The sequence below is a fragment of the Stegodyphus dumicola genome, chromosome X2 (assembly GCF_044657685.1).
Source record: "Stegodyphus dumicola isolate Sdum_Otavi_A_Nest chromosome X2, ASM4465768v1".
In the NCBI taxonomy this organism is placed as follows: Eukaryota; Metazoa; Arthropoda; class Arachnida; order Araneae; family Eresidae; genus Stegodyphus; species Stegodyphus dumicola.
Window position 1 is genome coordinate 147,714,085 of NC_140781.1, and position 16,952 is coordinate 147,731,036.

The 16,952-nt window shown below is 32.5% G+C and overlaps 1 protein-coding gene across 4 annotated transcripts in view; it reads left to right on the plus strand.

Moving 5' to 3' along the window:
- Positions 1-16,952, plus strand: part of LOC118192333 (pleckstrin homology domain-containing family B member 2-like) — a 132,198-nt gene that overhangs the window by 29,053 nt on the left and 86,193 nt on the right. For all 4 annotated transcript variants that reach the window (XM_085809075.1, XM_085809073.1, XM_085809076.1 and 1 more), the window contains one exon: positions 2,620-2,765. In XM_085809075.1, coding sequence (XP_085665201.1) covers positions 2,620-2,765 — 146 coding nt within the window. The remainder of the gene's footprint in view (positions 1-2,619; positions 2,766-16,952) is intronic.

Below are 16,952 nucleotides of genomic sequence, written 5' to 3' on the forward strand. Positions count from 1 at the left end.
GAAATACTGTATAAAGTCATCTTTCTCAGTAAGCACAAGTTGTAAAATAGTTGTTAATATGTTTTGCCATAAGCAAATAATCTATGTGATCTGTTGAAAATAATTTTTTGAAAATAACTTCTTTAAAAATATTTTAGGTAACTTTAGATATACAGAAATGCATTTTAGTTTTAAGAACTGAACTGTCGTATCCCTTTTCACAAGATGTCTTAGTATTTTTCCTGGCAGCAAACGGCAACCATGTTTTAATTGCTTTATCATATAGACTTTCTGTTAGTAGTATTTTTCAGATTGAAGGTACTCATTTCGCTAGTTATGCACTGCAGTAGATATGCTACATCATTCACTTTATGTAATGCAGTACAAGTCCAAAATCCGTACAAAGTCCAATCTGCATTAACTGACTCGTCGGGACTTCGGCGATTCCAGATTTGAGATTTTTCCGGATAATAGATCATCAATTTAAAACTGGTAAGACGGCATGCAGAAATTGTGCAATTAAAAATATGAAATTGTAATTTATGAAATAAAGAGCAATTATGATCTAAAGGGCATCAAAATTTACAAAAAAAGCTTAATACTTATTTGTTTGCTTTATTAAACATTTCTTTCAATGTAAGTTGTTTAAGCTGCTTCCATAAAAAAATTCAAAAAGTTCCTTTTTCTTTTTCTTATGTTACATACAGTCGACTTTCTAATGTCATACACCTTGCATAATTTCGAGATGGATATGTTTTTATCCATTTTTTGCAGCAATTCCACTTTTTGTTTAATGGACATCAAAACGTTGTTTTGCTTTGTAGATCCTTAGGCAGCCCCGGAATTGGAAACTCTTTTCGACATAATCGAAAGTTCAAGCTTAATTTTTGTAAAATTGCTGTAAAAGTAACAGTCTGCAAAAAATAATAAGCTGGATCAATTTAGAAGGTTAGGGAGCAGTGCAGTCTGCTGCATTAACTGAAATGCCTTAGAATAAGTAAAGATAATTTTAGCCTAGCTTAAAATAGCATCTGTTATACATTATTGGTTGTTTATCACAAGATTATCGATGAAAGCCAAGTAGTTCTGCTAAATTTTCTCTTGCTCCTATTGTGTACTGAAAAATTAAGCCTGAATTGTATTAGTTATTTACTATACCTACGTTTATTTCTTGTACATGCTTAAAACTAATCTGAGTCCTGAATAAATAAACACCCACATATACTTAAGGCTTTATCTAGGGCCGGTGCTAGATACCACCTGGTGCAGTCTTTAAATTCTGCTACAAAGCGCCTTCCTAAGTTCTAAATTTTCACCGTGCCTATACTTTGGATCCCAGTACTTTGCCCCCTAATTATAAAAAACCTTCTCATCCCTTAATTTTGCCACTCGGTGCTTCCCCAAATTCCAAAAATTGTGTCTTCCCTAAATTCTGCCGCTGCTTCTGGGTTTATGGTAAATAATATATCAGTTATTCTTAATTAAAATAGCACTAAGTGTAATCTCGTAGCGTATGAGTTTCATTAACAAAATCTATTTTTAGCATATGCAAAGAAATTTTTGTTGAATTTTTCCTCATCAATATTTCTTAGAGTATTTAAAAAATCTATAATCATCGCCAAGTGTAATGTTAGTAGAAAAGGTTGCCTAACTCTTGTTATTCAATTACTAATATATAAAAAAAGTTTAGACATCACTGAGTTATTACTGAAGCTGTCTTGTATTGATAAACATGCAGTGTTGAAAGCAAAATATAATAAATAATGACTTGCCAGGTTGGCGTCAGGGATATAAAATAGGTGAATGTTTCGGTTTGTGAAGTAATGCCAAGCAGACATTCAGCTGCGGAGCCAAATTATTAATCTCACAAATTTATGCTTACATGATTGTTTTCAATAGCAATGTATTTTATTTAGTGCCTAAGTGAAATTAAGAATCAGAATTTTTAAGTGAAAATCTCCATATGTTTTATTATGGAAGGAAAAATCAAATGCGCATGCGTAAAGCATACAAAAAAAAAAAAAAAAAAAAAAAAAAAAAAAAAGGTTTGTGTCTTTGGGGTCTGAATTTTAGATCATTCCGGATAATAGACGTCCAGATTTCAGACTTTGTACCGTATTAGATGAATCTTCAGTAAGGTTTAAATGCTGTATTTGTTCTACAGTGATGATCTTCAGCTTCAGTGTTGTTAAAGAATAATATGAAAGATTTACGTAGCTAGTATCTAAATACGAATTCCACCTCAAAAAATTTGGAAGCCATATGAGAACTGCTGATGTAACTGTAGTATATTTCTGTGATGAAGCTAGCAATGGATTATGAATGAATCTAATGAGTTTTAGGCTCTGATATGCCAATACTTGTTAACCCTTGAATATTTAATGATATCAAGGATTGCTTCTTGACTTGAAATTTCATTCTTAAGTAAACATTAAAATAAATTAAGTAAACATTGAAAATTAAGAAATATTGAAAAAGGAAAGAAAATTTTTACCTAAGTTGTATATTTCAGGTATGCATTTTTTTTCTGTTACAACTTTTTCAATCAAGACTTTTTATAAAAACTGCTTTATATTTTTCGCTTTATGTGTGTAATTTCGATTAGTTCTGAATAACCTAACTCAAATTTTATATTTCTAGCAACTATATTGAAAAAATGGAAGAAGAATTGGGTGGAATTGTATAGAGATGGTCATTTAAAATACTATGAAAATGAATGCAGTCCAAATGCTGAAGATATAATTTTTATGCCAACAGAATGTTTGGCTATAAAAGCAGGATTGCAGGTAATATATTTTTGCCATGAGAATAATTATGTGTGATGGGTTTTAGTTATTATTAATGAGCACTAGTTTGTTGCTATGTTAGAATTATTTAATTGATTATTTTGTACACTCATTGCCATAAAAATTTGCACACCAGGAAAGATTTGTCAGAATATAATAAAATTTTATGTATGTAAGTGCAGTTACTAGGGTGGTAAAGCAACAAGCATCAACATAATATTCATTAATGTGCAGGACTTGTTTTGAAAGTTTAAATATGGAATCTCTTTCTTCAGCTGCAGAAGTGCAATTGACAAAAGAGAAGCGAGCAAGAAGATAAAGTGATAGGAATGAAAGGTAGGAAGGTTAAGCTACTGGCACCATCTATTGATGAAAAATGAAAACAACTATAAAATAATTTCCTTAAAACCTGAGAGTAAAGATGGAGTGGAATTAGGGTCGTTGACCAGAACTGGAAGATTTTTATGAATGTAAAATTACTCTAATTAATATATTTGCCAATGGAAGATGTTTTTTTGAATAATTTTGGTTGTAGAAAAATGGAATATGTGATTTTTGACCAATAGTATTGGGCAACAGAGGATTCATGTGTTTCTTTTTTCCTAACATATGCCTCATATTCTGTAGCATAAAATTTTTAGGCTGTTTTAGTTTGACCAGTGTAAATTAAACAACATTGTTGAGGAATCCTGTATATACCATAGAAGTTTATATTCAGAATGGGGTTCTTAAATATGCAACTGTGAATTTTATTGACGGGAGAGAAAAATGACCCAGAAGTTGAATTTCTGTAAAATACATGCAGTATTGTTATAAGTAATTGATTACTAAATCAAATGGAACATCTATTACCAGAAAAACTACAGATGAATGGAGGCTCTAGTATTCTATTGGGCAACTTCTAGCTTGAGAACATGATGCAATATGGCCAGGCATTGAAGCGTACAGGTTTGGTATGGTATCCTGCAACATATTTCACACTTATAAGCGTACCTCTAATTCAACCAAATTCCTAGGCTGTACAACTTGCCATCCGAAGTGATACCAAACATGTGGGACAAGTGACAGATCTGGGTATCAGGCAGGTTAAAGAAGGGTAGTAATGTGGCTTAGACATTTCTGCAACATGCTGTGTGTGACCAAGTATTGCCATGTTGAAAAATGCATCTTTGGAGCCTTGCAATAAGTGGCAAGGCTTTCAGCAACACATATTGCTGAAAAGTGTGACGAATGTTCCACTGGGTTATCATGGTGCCTTGGATCAATATTAGAGGTTATCAGTTGTCTTATTAAATGGCACTTCATATCAGGATACCAGCTGTGGGAACAGTGTGCCATTGTAAAGGGAAATCAAGATTCAGGCTCTTATTGGGTTGCCTTCATACATGTATTTGGTTCTCATCACTGCCCTGTGTGAATCTCAGTTCTATTCTGAAGATGATCTGGTTCCATTTAATTGCAGTTAATTCCTATTGAGCATAATACCACTCGAAACGGAGGAGACTGCGTCATTGGCAGATTGCATAATAGGCACAGGGGCCTGTATTAAAAGTATCGTCTGTCTTTAGATAGCAGATAATGATGCAGGTGGCATGGTATGTTTATGCTAGGTGATGTCACAATCCTCTAGGCCAGTGGTGCGCAAACTAGGGGTCGCGACCCCTGTGGGGGTCGCCAGAAGTTTTTTGGGGGTCGCCAAATTTTTATGAAGTGCATTATGCCTGCATGCTGCATACATACAGTGTACATATAAAGAGTGAAGTGCCGTCACTCACTGTTTAATTGCAATTTCATGCTGTCCGCTCGTTCTTTGACCATAATGCGTAACGTATGTAAAGTGTGAAGATGCAAGTTTTTCACTCCGGTAGATAGCTCCCTCTTCACGGTAATTCGCCAGTTTTATTGAAAAGTGCCTATTTGACTAGACGTTAACCGCAGGGAAAGGGAAAATTTCGCTTCCGGGATCAGCCAATCAGATGGCGAGGTACGCGGTGTATCTGATAGTCGTCAGAGTGAAGACGTGGAGTGTTCGCATGAAGTTGTAGCGTGTAGCAGTTGGCCTTAAATTTTTTTAGTTTATTCTCGAGTTTTATCATGTGACGTTGTGTAATTATGATTTTTTATATTTTTATCGGGCTTTGCTACTCTTTGTTATCAGGTATGTACTGACATTAGATAAAATCTCTGTTAATTCTATTGAATTTCTCGAATAAAAAAGATAAAATTTTATATATTATTTGTTTTAGTTTAAATAATTTAACCCCTATCTTCATAATGGATAAATGGGTAACACGTACACCAGGTACATCTTCAGCTAACAAACGAACAAATACTGATGAGGAGTCGCAAAATACTGAATTAAATGCCCGATCTAAAAAAATAAGAAAATACAGTGAGGAATTTATTAAGTATGGTTTTACATTTTGTGTTGTTGATGATGAAGAACGCCCGAAACCCCATACAATAGGAGAATCCCTTATCCTTCCTGCAGCAACTAAGATGACATCAATTATGCATGGTGATAAATATGGAAATGAACTAAAAACAATACCATTATCAAGCGATACCGTGTCTCGGCGGATTTCCGAAATGTCACAAAATATTGAGTCAGAAGTCATAAAACGCATACAAAATTCATCTGTATTTGCTTTACAACTGGACGGGACTACCGATATTACTAAAATGTCACAACTAATTATTAGGTTTATTTTTAATGAAGATATAACAGGAACGTTTTTATGTTGCAAAAGTTTGGAAGGAAAAACAACTGGAGAAAAAATATTCGAAGTAATAAATGAATATTTTGAAACAAAGTCCCTTACCTGGGCAAACTGTGTTGCGGTTTGTACTGATGGTGCTGCAGCATTAACAGGTTCGAATAAAGGGCTCAGAGGCTTAATTCAGAAGGTGGCGCCTCATATGGTATTTAATCACTGTATGATTCATCAGCAAGCTCTTGTTGCAAAAGATATGGATGAAGAGTTGCACAACATATTACAAGACGCTATTAGTTCAATTAACTACATTAAATGCAACAGCCGCCTCTTTTCAATACTTTGCAATGAGATGGGCTCAACGTACGAGAGATTACTGTTATACACCGAATTCAGATGGCTTTCACGTGAGAAAATACTACGACGGATATTTGATTTGAGAAATGAAGTGTACACGTTTTTTAATCGAAGCGAAACATAGATTGGCAAGTTATTATATGAATGAAGTTTGGCTAGGGAAGCTGAGCTATTTAGTTGATATTTTCGAAAAACTTCACGATTTAAATTTGAGCTTGCAGGGTAAAAATCATATTTTCAGCCAGTAAAATTCAAGCTTTTAAGAATAAGCTTAGTAGTCTCTGGCAAACTGAACTGAATAAAAACAACACCGACGTGTTCCCTTGCTTTAACAATTTTATCAAGGAAAATAATATAGATATATTTACGTTTAAAAACATCATTTCCAATCACATTGAAAAGTTAAAGGAAAATTTTTCGAGAAGATTCGAGGATTTTCCTGAAAACGATCTTGGTTGGATTCGTGATCCATTTTTCTTTGACATATGCAGTGCAACACTTCAAATTAGTGAGAAAGAGCAATTGATAGATCTAATTAGTGATTATACTCTTCGAAATCAATTTTAGACCCAGCCTTGCCAAAAATTTTGGCTATCCGTGGAAAAACAATATCCCGTTTTATGCAAGAATGCCCTCAGAGTGTTAATACAATTTGCCTCAACGTATTTATGTGAAACTGGATTTAGCAAACTAGTTTCAATAAAAACGAAATACCGCTTGCGTTGAAACCTTGAAAATGATATGCGAACTGCAATTAGCAACATACATCCAAACATCGATGAGATAATTAGAAACTTGCAGCCGCATACATCTCATTAAAGGGCAATTTACTGATTTTTGTGTTATACAAAAAGTATTTTCTTAAAATTATAAATAAAATTAATATGAGTCAGATATGATGATGTTTTTATTTGATGAAACAAAAGAAATGCTCAAAATATACGTCGTATTTGTGAACATTTATCTCTAGGGGGTCGCCAAAAATTTTCTCTCTACAAAAGGGGTCGTAGTCAAAAAACGTTTGCGCACCACTGCTCTAGGCTATTGGTCTGCCAATGGCATCCTGAGGCTGGCTACCATTTATGCAACTGATGTCTACTTATCTCAGCATCCTGTCACTGTGAAGTCAGAATTGCCTAGGTCTGGGTTTCTTAAACTTTTTTCAGTCGCAACCGCTTTTTATCACTGATATTTTTTCACAACCCCCAGGACCCATAATATTTACAACAATTTTGTGGGACCCCGCAAGTATTGCGCAAATCTGACACACGCATGAGTGAAACTGTCAATTTTTTCACTTGTACTGTAATAAGCTATTGCATTTTTAGGTCATTAACTTTAATTTCTAATTTTAAGACATAGAACAATGTGAAAATTTTAAATAAGTAACAGACAAAGTGACAGCTTCACGTGCAAAGCAAGGAAAATGAACGTTTATATTATAAAAAGAATGCATCAGTGCTTCGGAACGTTTTCATTTTTTTATTTGTCTGTATTGTCTGTATCTGTTTTCAGATACATTGTGTAAAATTATTTGGTAATTGTAAAATTATTATAAGTTAAAGAAATATGAAAACTACTAAAATTGTTGGCAACCTCCTGCTGCACGTCCCGTGACTTCTTTAGGGGTTGCAATGATCATGAAGCATACAATTTGAATCTGTGCATAAAGTGTTTGGAATGACAAAAATAGCAGTCCCTTTTTGACAAATAAGAGTGATATTTGTATTGTGAAAAATGAGAAATCTAAACCCTGCTTTAATATCCAAAACATAGAACATCCCAACTTATCCACTGTGATGTGGAACTGTATCTCAACTAATGGAGCCAATAAACTTACATATTTCAAAAATAAATTAATACTGTAAAATCTCTGGAATATACATTTCTAAAGTTTTATCTGTAAATGTGATTTGTTATCTTCATATCATTTTAGAAAGCATTATGTCATTCTTCTAATAAATATTTGTGATTATTGATGTTACACCATTTTTTAAAAGTCATTTTTATAAAATTAATTTTTGGTTGTAAATCAAAAGTTCAACTTTATTTTGTGTCACAGTTTTTTTTTATGTTTTTTATGTCTTCAGCATAATTTAAATATCTGGTTTTTCAGTTTTGTTTTCATTTTGTTTTGTATGTTATTCTGTGCTACATGGAAATTTAACATCCATGCAGCTTGATAAATTACTAGTTTTCAGAAGTGTTGCAGTTTGGCATTCTGTAAAATCTTTAATTCATTCACCCTTCATATTAAAATGTTTCATAACTGTAACTGTATTGCTTAAAAGAAATAGCCATACTTCTTAATAACTTAAATCATAATAAATTTTTTTATTATAATTGATCTGAGTTATTATTATATTATCTGTAACTGTGTTCATATTTTAGTTCAAATTTTATTTTTTGTAAAAAAATATTGATTTTCTGCTTACTGTTTAAAGATTTCCTTGACTGGACTGGGTGGTGGTGTTGGTAAAAGCGATTTATAAAAATGCTTTGCAGACAACTTTATTACTGTTACAAATTTTGTACATAGATAGATGATTTTAGTGCAGTTATATGTGAAATTGGGTTCTAGGAAAACAGCCCACAGGATTAATGCTCACAGGGAAAAAGTCCACACAGAAATATTCCACTTAGAAAAAAGCTCACATGGAAAAATGCTCATTTAGAAATATGTTCACATAGAAAAAAGCTCGCATAAATATATTCTTACATGGAAATAAGCCCACTGATAAATAAAATACGTTGAAATATCCTTACATTAATCAATCAATAATTAATCGATCTGAACATTGTACACCTACTTAATTTAAAAAAAAAAAAATTATTGGACAAATGCTCACATTAAGAAGTGGTATATAAAAGAATGAAAAACTTTAGTAAAATTTTGCATGTACTATAATATTTTATACCACTGCCCCTGTACATTTTTATTCTTGTAACTGCCAATAGTTTTTATTCTTGTAACTGTCAATTTTTATTCTTGTAACTGCCAATATCTCAACTAATGGAGCCAATAAACTTACATATTTCAATTTTTTTTTTACTCTATTTTTTCACACATTTGATAAAGGAATTTATGTTTGAATGTAGTTATTTAAGTTTGAAACCAAAAAAAGTTCTAGAAGACCACAGTTTCCAATCGAACTGTGGAATCATAATGAAGCAGCCCAGAAAAATCTCCTAAAACCATAAATTGTTACGAAAGCTTTCATAAGGTACTAAATTCATTATTTAATTGTAGCCATCCCAGTATGTGCTTTTTATTTGACGGACTGAAAAAAGATTTAGCCTGTCAACGTTTATTATTAGCTATTGTAAATACAGGGTGTACTGAAGTTAAAAAAATGAAAATATGAAAGCTTACATTTAGTAATCGCGAATCATGTAAGAAACTATGATGAAATCGATGATAAAATTCGATATTTACACATATTAGCTAATATTCAGTAATTTTATGTATATATAACTTTTTGAAATATATAATTATGATTCATAAGTTCATAATAAGTTATTTTACATAATTTAAATAAAATAATTATTTATATTTGCTATTCTTCTAAATGTTTCTGTTATAAAATGTGTAACTTATATTTACTATTATTTTATTTTTTTAACAATTAAAATTGTAATAATTTTTCATTGTATGTTCTGTTTCATTTTTCTTCCTTCCTCCTCTCCTTTTTCTATTTCAAAACAGTCCATTTGTTAAACTTATATAGCAACTGAATCTGCATATAAGTTATACAGTTTTTGATATATATATACCATAGATATTTTCGTAATTTAAATAATTTTTCTTTGAAAAATTAAGTATGATGTTTAAATTGATTAATTATTGATTGATTAATGTAAGGATATTTCTACGTATTTTATTTATCAGTGGGCTTATTTCCATGTGAGCATATATCTTATGTGAGCTTTTTTCCATGTGAGCTTTTCTCTGTGTGGGATTTTCTCCTGTGAGCATTATTCCTGTGAGCTTTTTTCCTGTGGGCATTTTTCCGGTTGCCATGAAATTGTATTTTGCTGTGGAATATAACGTGAAAATTCTTAGAGACACTAAGCCAGAAAGTCGGAAAGAAAAGGATACAGGGGCAAGTTGATTTAACATTGAGTAGATGGGTATCTCGATATGTTGGTGACATAGCGTCAAGCTGGCAATATTTTTTGCGACTGCATCCAAATTTTGGGGAGAAATCGCTAAAATTCGCCATACGGTGTACATTGAGTTCGGTCCCTGTATCACCGTAATATTCTAATTAAGTAAATGTTACTAGTTGAAAACTATGAAAGGCTGGAGAGTGCTCTCCGAGTTGAAGATCTGCTCAAGTTGTTTAGTTGTTGTTGTGAGTTGTTAGTTCAGTGTGAACTGAGATATCTCCATTAGCTTTCCCTTTAGATTTGCTTTGCATTGCATCGTGTTTAATGTTCTTAGTAGTTTTAAGTGTAAGTACTGATTGTACTCTGTGATAGTGTGAACACCTGTACAAGCATTTATGTGGAAAATTCTAGAACTTTGAAGTGTTTCTTTTGATAAAAATAAATTTTATTAACCTATCATCGGATCTGTGTGCATTGAGTCTGTTACGAACCGTACACACGCAACACTTTTTGGTGTCAGAAGTGGGATTGAATGCTAGTGACAATAGCAGTCGAAGAACAATTAAGACAGTTAGTGGCAGCCTTTTATATAGTCAAAGAAAAGACGAAAGCAGGATAAGAATCAGTTAAAGAAGAGATAAAAACTGTTAAAGAGATGGAAACTGTTTTGGAATATGTTCAAGAAAAGATTGAAGCAGGTCAAGAAGAAATAAAAAGAGAAATTGCCTGCATAATACAAAACAAATTCAAGGCTATGAAAGGCAGAATAAACACGGTCGAAAATAAATTTGCAGAAACTGAAGAACAAATTGAAGTGAGAGTTTCTGCTGCTGCCAGTGAAGTTGACAACTAAAAGTGCATAGAGACAGCAGGAAGTGATTCTGATCGTTTTAAATTTCTACCCGTGCCTTTTGCCGCTCTCTGAATCTATCCCCATATGATAGGAAGACCTCCTGGCAAGTGTATAAGGCACAATTATCTGTAGTGGTGGACGTGAATGGATGGGATACCCAAGCTAAGGCCTGTCATCTCGCCGCTTATCTGAGAGCAGATGCAGTCGATATCCTTCAGACTCTTCCTGAAAATCAAAGGCTAGATTTTGAAGCTCTATACGACACATTGGAGCTGTGCTTTGGGGAGAAATGACATTATGATTCATTATGACAGGCTAACTCTTTACTATGGCGAATAGTACATAGTGCATATGATGTAAATAGTATAAGAACATAGTCCTTTTTGTTTCTAAATTTGTAAACTTTTGCACTCCTTTATAGATTTAGTATTTGATTTGTTTTAGGTTATTTGCTGGAATTATTGTTTTAGTATTCGTGTTGATTTGCCTCTAGTTATAAGTATAGCTTCCTCCCCGGGAATTGCACTGCCCAAGATGTGCAGTCCTTGTGAAGGGACCAATGTTACAAATTTAACATAGATAGATGATTTTAGTGCAGTTATATGTGAAAGTATTGTATATTGCTGCTTAATGTTACACGAAAACTCTTAAGAGAGAAGCCATGCCGGAAAAGTAAGAATGTAGGGGTAAGTCCATTTAACATTGAGGAAATGGGTATCTGGATAAGTTAGCGAGACATCACAATCTAACAATGGTCTTGGCGACTTAGTATGTTGCGAAATATCACCAAAAGTTGCCAAAATTGCCGACCATTGGGGGACATTTTGGTTTGGTCCCTGTATCATCGGGATAGGTATTGTACTTGAATAAATGTAATTTATCATTATATTAGCTGTAACCATAATTCGGCCTTCATATTGCCGTCCAGTAATTTGAGAAGCAGAAAGTAATCAGTTGCCATTTGAAAACTACCTAAGGCCGGAGAGAGAACATCTGCTCTAAGTTCTTTAGTTATTGTTGTTGTGAATTTTTAGTTCAGTGTGAACTGAGGTTTCTTTATTAGCTTTCTCTTTAAATGCACTTTGCCATTGCATTATATTTAACATTCTTAGTAGTTTGAAGCGTAACTACTGATTGTACTCTGTGATACTGTGAACCCTGTATGAGGATTTCTGTGGAAAATTCCGGAATTTGGAAGTGTTTCTTTTGATCAAAATAAATTTTATTAACCTATCATCGAACCTGTGTCTAGTCAGTCTATTACAAATCCATATGCACACAACAATACTATTTATTTAGTTGCTGTTATGTATGTGTGAGTAAGTTTTTAGTACTCTTTCCAACCCTCTCGCAGTTATCAGTTGTTGGCAATTAATTTTTTACTAGTCTAACAGATGAAAAATGGTAGCCATTTTTAAAAATGGCAGAGCAGTGAAAATAACATAGAACAGCAATGAATTGCCAAAATTAAAATTGCAAGAAACACCCATAATGAAATATTGGAAAATTTATAAAACAAACATCCATAACAATGCACTCAAAATTACACAAAATAAGAGCAAATTAACTAAATTAAAAATGCAGCAAACATCCATAATAAAACAGTTAACTTTCTTTTTCGCATTCTTCTACCCATCTGCACAGCAATTTGTTTTAACTTAAAAAAAATGTCAGAGACTGGCACAAATAAGTTTTATAGAATGCATATTCGTACACTCTCTTCTACTGCACTAAACACCATTTTTCTTTAAAAATGCTACAATTTCTTCTTCTTTAGGAGGCACACTCCACAGTGGCATTACAATTTATTATTAAAAAAAAAATAAATAAAACTCCAGACTAATCCCAACAAGCAGAAATCACAAACATGACCCACAAATTGTAAAATTATGCACATTACCATTACTACTCAGTGGTAATGTGCATGGTTTTGAATTTCAAGGGCCATGTTTGTGGCATTACATGCTGGTGTTATGCGCACACAATCATTAGTGAGGTACCAGATAATATATTTTCTTAAATTAGGTGAGGGATGTACCCAGGGATTCCTGCTAGGGTTGGGTAGATTATCTGATACAGTACAAAGTCCGAGATCCAGATGTCCAATATCCAGAGTGATCTAAAATCTGGATCTTAAAGCCACCAACAAAAAATATTTTTTTTATGCTTTATGCATGTGAATATTTATTACATTTTGCTTTCATTATTCTATGTTTTTCAACACGTCAATTTGAGTAATGACTCATGCAGCGATATACCTAAACAGTTTTTTGTTGTATTAGTAACTGAATAACAAAGAGTATGGAAACTTTTAATGCTGACATTACACTTGGCAATGATTTAACAGCTAAATATTGACGAGGAAAAATTTAACAAAAGTTTCTTTCCATATGCTAAAAATAGGTTTTATTAATGATCCTCATAAGCCAAAATATTAACATTTAGTGCTATTTGATTTAAGAATTACTGATTTTTTAATCATATAAACCCAGAACCACTGTCACTGTTCGTATGGCCACATGGGTGGCAAAATTTAGGGAAGACAAAATTTCTGGCATTTACAGAAGCACTGAGAAACAAAATTAAGGGACGATAAAATTTTTAGAATTTAGAGAAAGCACTGGGACCCAAAATTAAGGGATGACAAAAATTTAGGGTTTAGGAAGGCACTTGGTAGCAGAATTTAGAACCCATCGGGTGACAAAATTTCTAGCACTGGCCCTCAGTAAGCTTATGTGGGAATTTATTTAGGACTCAGATGAACCTTAAGCATGTGCAAGAATTAGAAGTAAGTATAATAAATAACTAAATGAATACAATTCAGGCTTAATTTTCTCAGTGCTCGATAGAAGCAAGACAAAATTTAACAGAACATTTTGTCTTTTCTTTCCAGTCTCATGTTACATAACCAGTAATGTATAGTGGATGCTCTTAAGCTAGACTAAAATTATACTTCACTGATACCAAACAATTTCAGTTAATATAGCAGATTGTGCTGTTCCGTAACTTTCTGATTTGATCTAGCTTATTAGTTTTTGCTGGCTTTTATAATTACAACAATTTTATGAAAACTAAAATTTGAACTTTCGATTATGTCGAAAAGAGTTTCTAATTCTGGAGCTGCAACGGGATCTACAAAGTGAAAGCATGTTTCGATGTCCATTAAGCAAAACGTGGAATTCCTGCAAAAAATGGATAAAGGCATATCCGTGTCATAGCTATGCAAGGAGTGTGGCATTGGAAAAGTCAACTGTATATGACATAAGTAAACAGGAAAAGGAACTTTTTGAATTTTTTGTGGATTCTGACACCCCATTCATAATGCATAACAGAAAAAATATTCTCTATGCTAAAAGTGACGATCATGACAAAGTGATGGTTGAATCAGTCACACCGTTGCAGCGAGGGCATGCTATTGACGGGTCCAATGCTTATGGCTCAAGTCAAAATATTAAATGAAGAAATGAACTTAAAAACTGAGTGCGCATATTCAACTGGTTGTTTAACCAAATTAAAAAATCGCTACGGTATAAGCAATTAAAAATTTCTGCTAAGAAAAGCTTCAGCTTATGAATTTATTGAATTTTAGCTAGCAGATGAATTTATTAAATTCAGTAACAGTGGAAAGTTATTTCGAGAGCAAATTTACAGTACTGATGAAACTGGTCTTTTCTGGCAATATGTACTGTGAAATACTTTAATAGCCTCTACAGAAAAGGCTCCAACTGGTGCCAAAGATTCCAAAGCTATACTACCAATTTTAGCCTGCACAAATGCTGCAGGAATGCACAAGGTGTAAACTTTTTGTAATCAAAAAACAAAAAAACAAACAAAAAAAAAAAATAATGGCCTTGAGCATTTAAAGAAGTAAAGATTTTCCCGTTATATATCATCCAAATAAAAAAACACGGATGACACAAGCGTTAATGTACGATTCTTTTAAAAATCATTTCATACCAGAGGCTTATCAAAATTTGAATTCGGTTGGTTTTCCTGATGATGCAAAAATTGTCCTGATTGTAGATAAGCGTTCGTCTAATATTTCACTTAAAGTTTTAATGAAAGACAATGTACCCATGTTATTCTTCCTTCCATGTTATTGCCTTCTGATATTTTAAAAAATGCTTGGTGTAATTTATGGCCAGCTACCATATTTCATGATGAGAATGATGAAGGCGGGCATGAATTTTTGAAGGATTTCAGATATCGCAAACCACAGGTGAAATTTTCTAATTAATGGATTTTGTAAAGAAATAGGGAGAAGTGGTAATAAATGAAGATATGTAACAGAAATTTTTCATTGGATGACAATGCTCCATCGTTTAATTAACGGATGGCAAAATCTCTAGTATGGTTCTAGATCCAGGAAATACCATTATTGATAGTGAATAGCCTGACAGAGAATTTATTGCAAACGAAAAAATTTCAATTGACAAGTTAGTTGGAATTCTCGACTTAGCGACTACAGGATTTGGACAGTGAAACTTAAAACTGAACAATAAATTATGTCTGTATATAGAATTGAAGAGAAATAGCACAAGAAATGAAGCAACCGAAACAATTTACATTCAAACCCAAGCGACGTGCCTCCAAAAATATACGTATAATTATGGTGAAATAAGGGTATGGTTTTTCCTTTTTGCACGTCATTTTTACAAAAGTTATACAAATAAAAAAACTGTAGATATTATCGACACTTTATTATATTTTGCACACGTTATTTTACGGAAATTATACAAAATGAAATGTACTGATAAAAGTGAATGCTTTCATAGTATTTTTTTCATTCATTACTTTTACAAAAATTAAATGAATTCTAAAAACCTTTCCCAAAAAATCTATGATTCAGAGTATATGTTGATTTTTTAAAAAAGAGAATTTCATTTCACAGTTGCTTTTTTTTCTTCGAACAAAAAAAGGTAGAATGTTCAAAAAAAGAGAAGGTTTTTTAATAGAGTTTTAATGTCATGTATTAATATTTTTACATTTTAATATTAATAATAATAACAATAATTCTATGAAAGTGGAAGCTTAATCCTGATATTTTACATAAATTCAATTGCTTTAATCATTTTTATAAAAATCACATGACCCTAACATTTTTCATTGATGTTTAATATATGGAAAAAATTATATGGTGATTTCAATAATTTTTTATATGAGAAAAAATAAATTATGTAAATAAATAAGTATATTTTATATTTTCCTGAAACAGTTAAGGACATTCTTAATCTGGATATCTTTAGAATAAATATAATGTTCCTGTTAAATGAATGCAAAATTTAAGTGGTTAATTTTATAGCAACTTATCAAAATACAATTATATGCTCGATTTATATGCTCTTACAATTATATGCTCGATTTATATGCTCTTACGATTATATGCTGAGCATGTGCATATAGAGACATTTCTATTTTTCATAGAAAAATTAATTTATTACTTTATTACAGAGTTGCTCTGAATAGAAATTGATACAATATGAAAATGCATTTATTTCGTATGTTAATTTAAAAGATTTCTTAATATGCTTAACACGTTGAGCCCGGCGCCGAATTTGCTGTCTTTTCCATTCAGCCAACTGAAAATTCCAGGGACCGATGCCAGCCAAATGAAAATTCCAGTGCCAGGGAACGACACCAGCTACACGGAAAGTTCATTGCTGGTCCCCAGGGAACGCCGCCGGGCTCAACGTGTTAATTATGAAAAAAAAAAAAAAAAAAGAGCAAAGTAAATCTCTTTCACTGACCAATAACAAAGCAGGAAAACATCTGTTCTACTTCTGGCAATGTGTGAGGACGTTTGTGCAAAGAATTTGTGGGTCAGCATGACACCAGTTTTTCGAATGAATGCATGGTGTTGCCATACCAAATCTGATATTACAGTATTATTTGAAGAAAGTAAGTGAAAATTTTTTATTTTCAGTGTTTAATATTCATGATTATTCATGATAATTGTTTAATATTCACCTATGTAAAATTGTATGAATAGCGTGAGTCTAGGATATGTGATTTTCTTGTGATGTTTAGCCTTTGTGAACGTGTCGAATGGTTAAATTTCAGTATTTCGTCTTGTTAATACCAGATCAATAAACTGAAAACTTTGTGTTTGGATTCTTGCATATTTCTCACTGTTTATGTCACTCCTGTTCATGT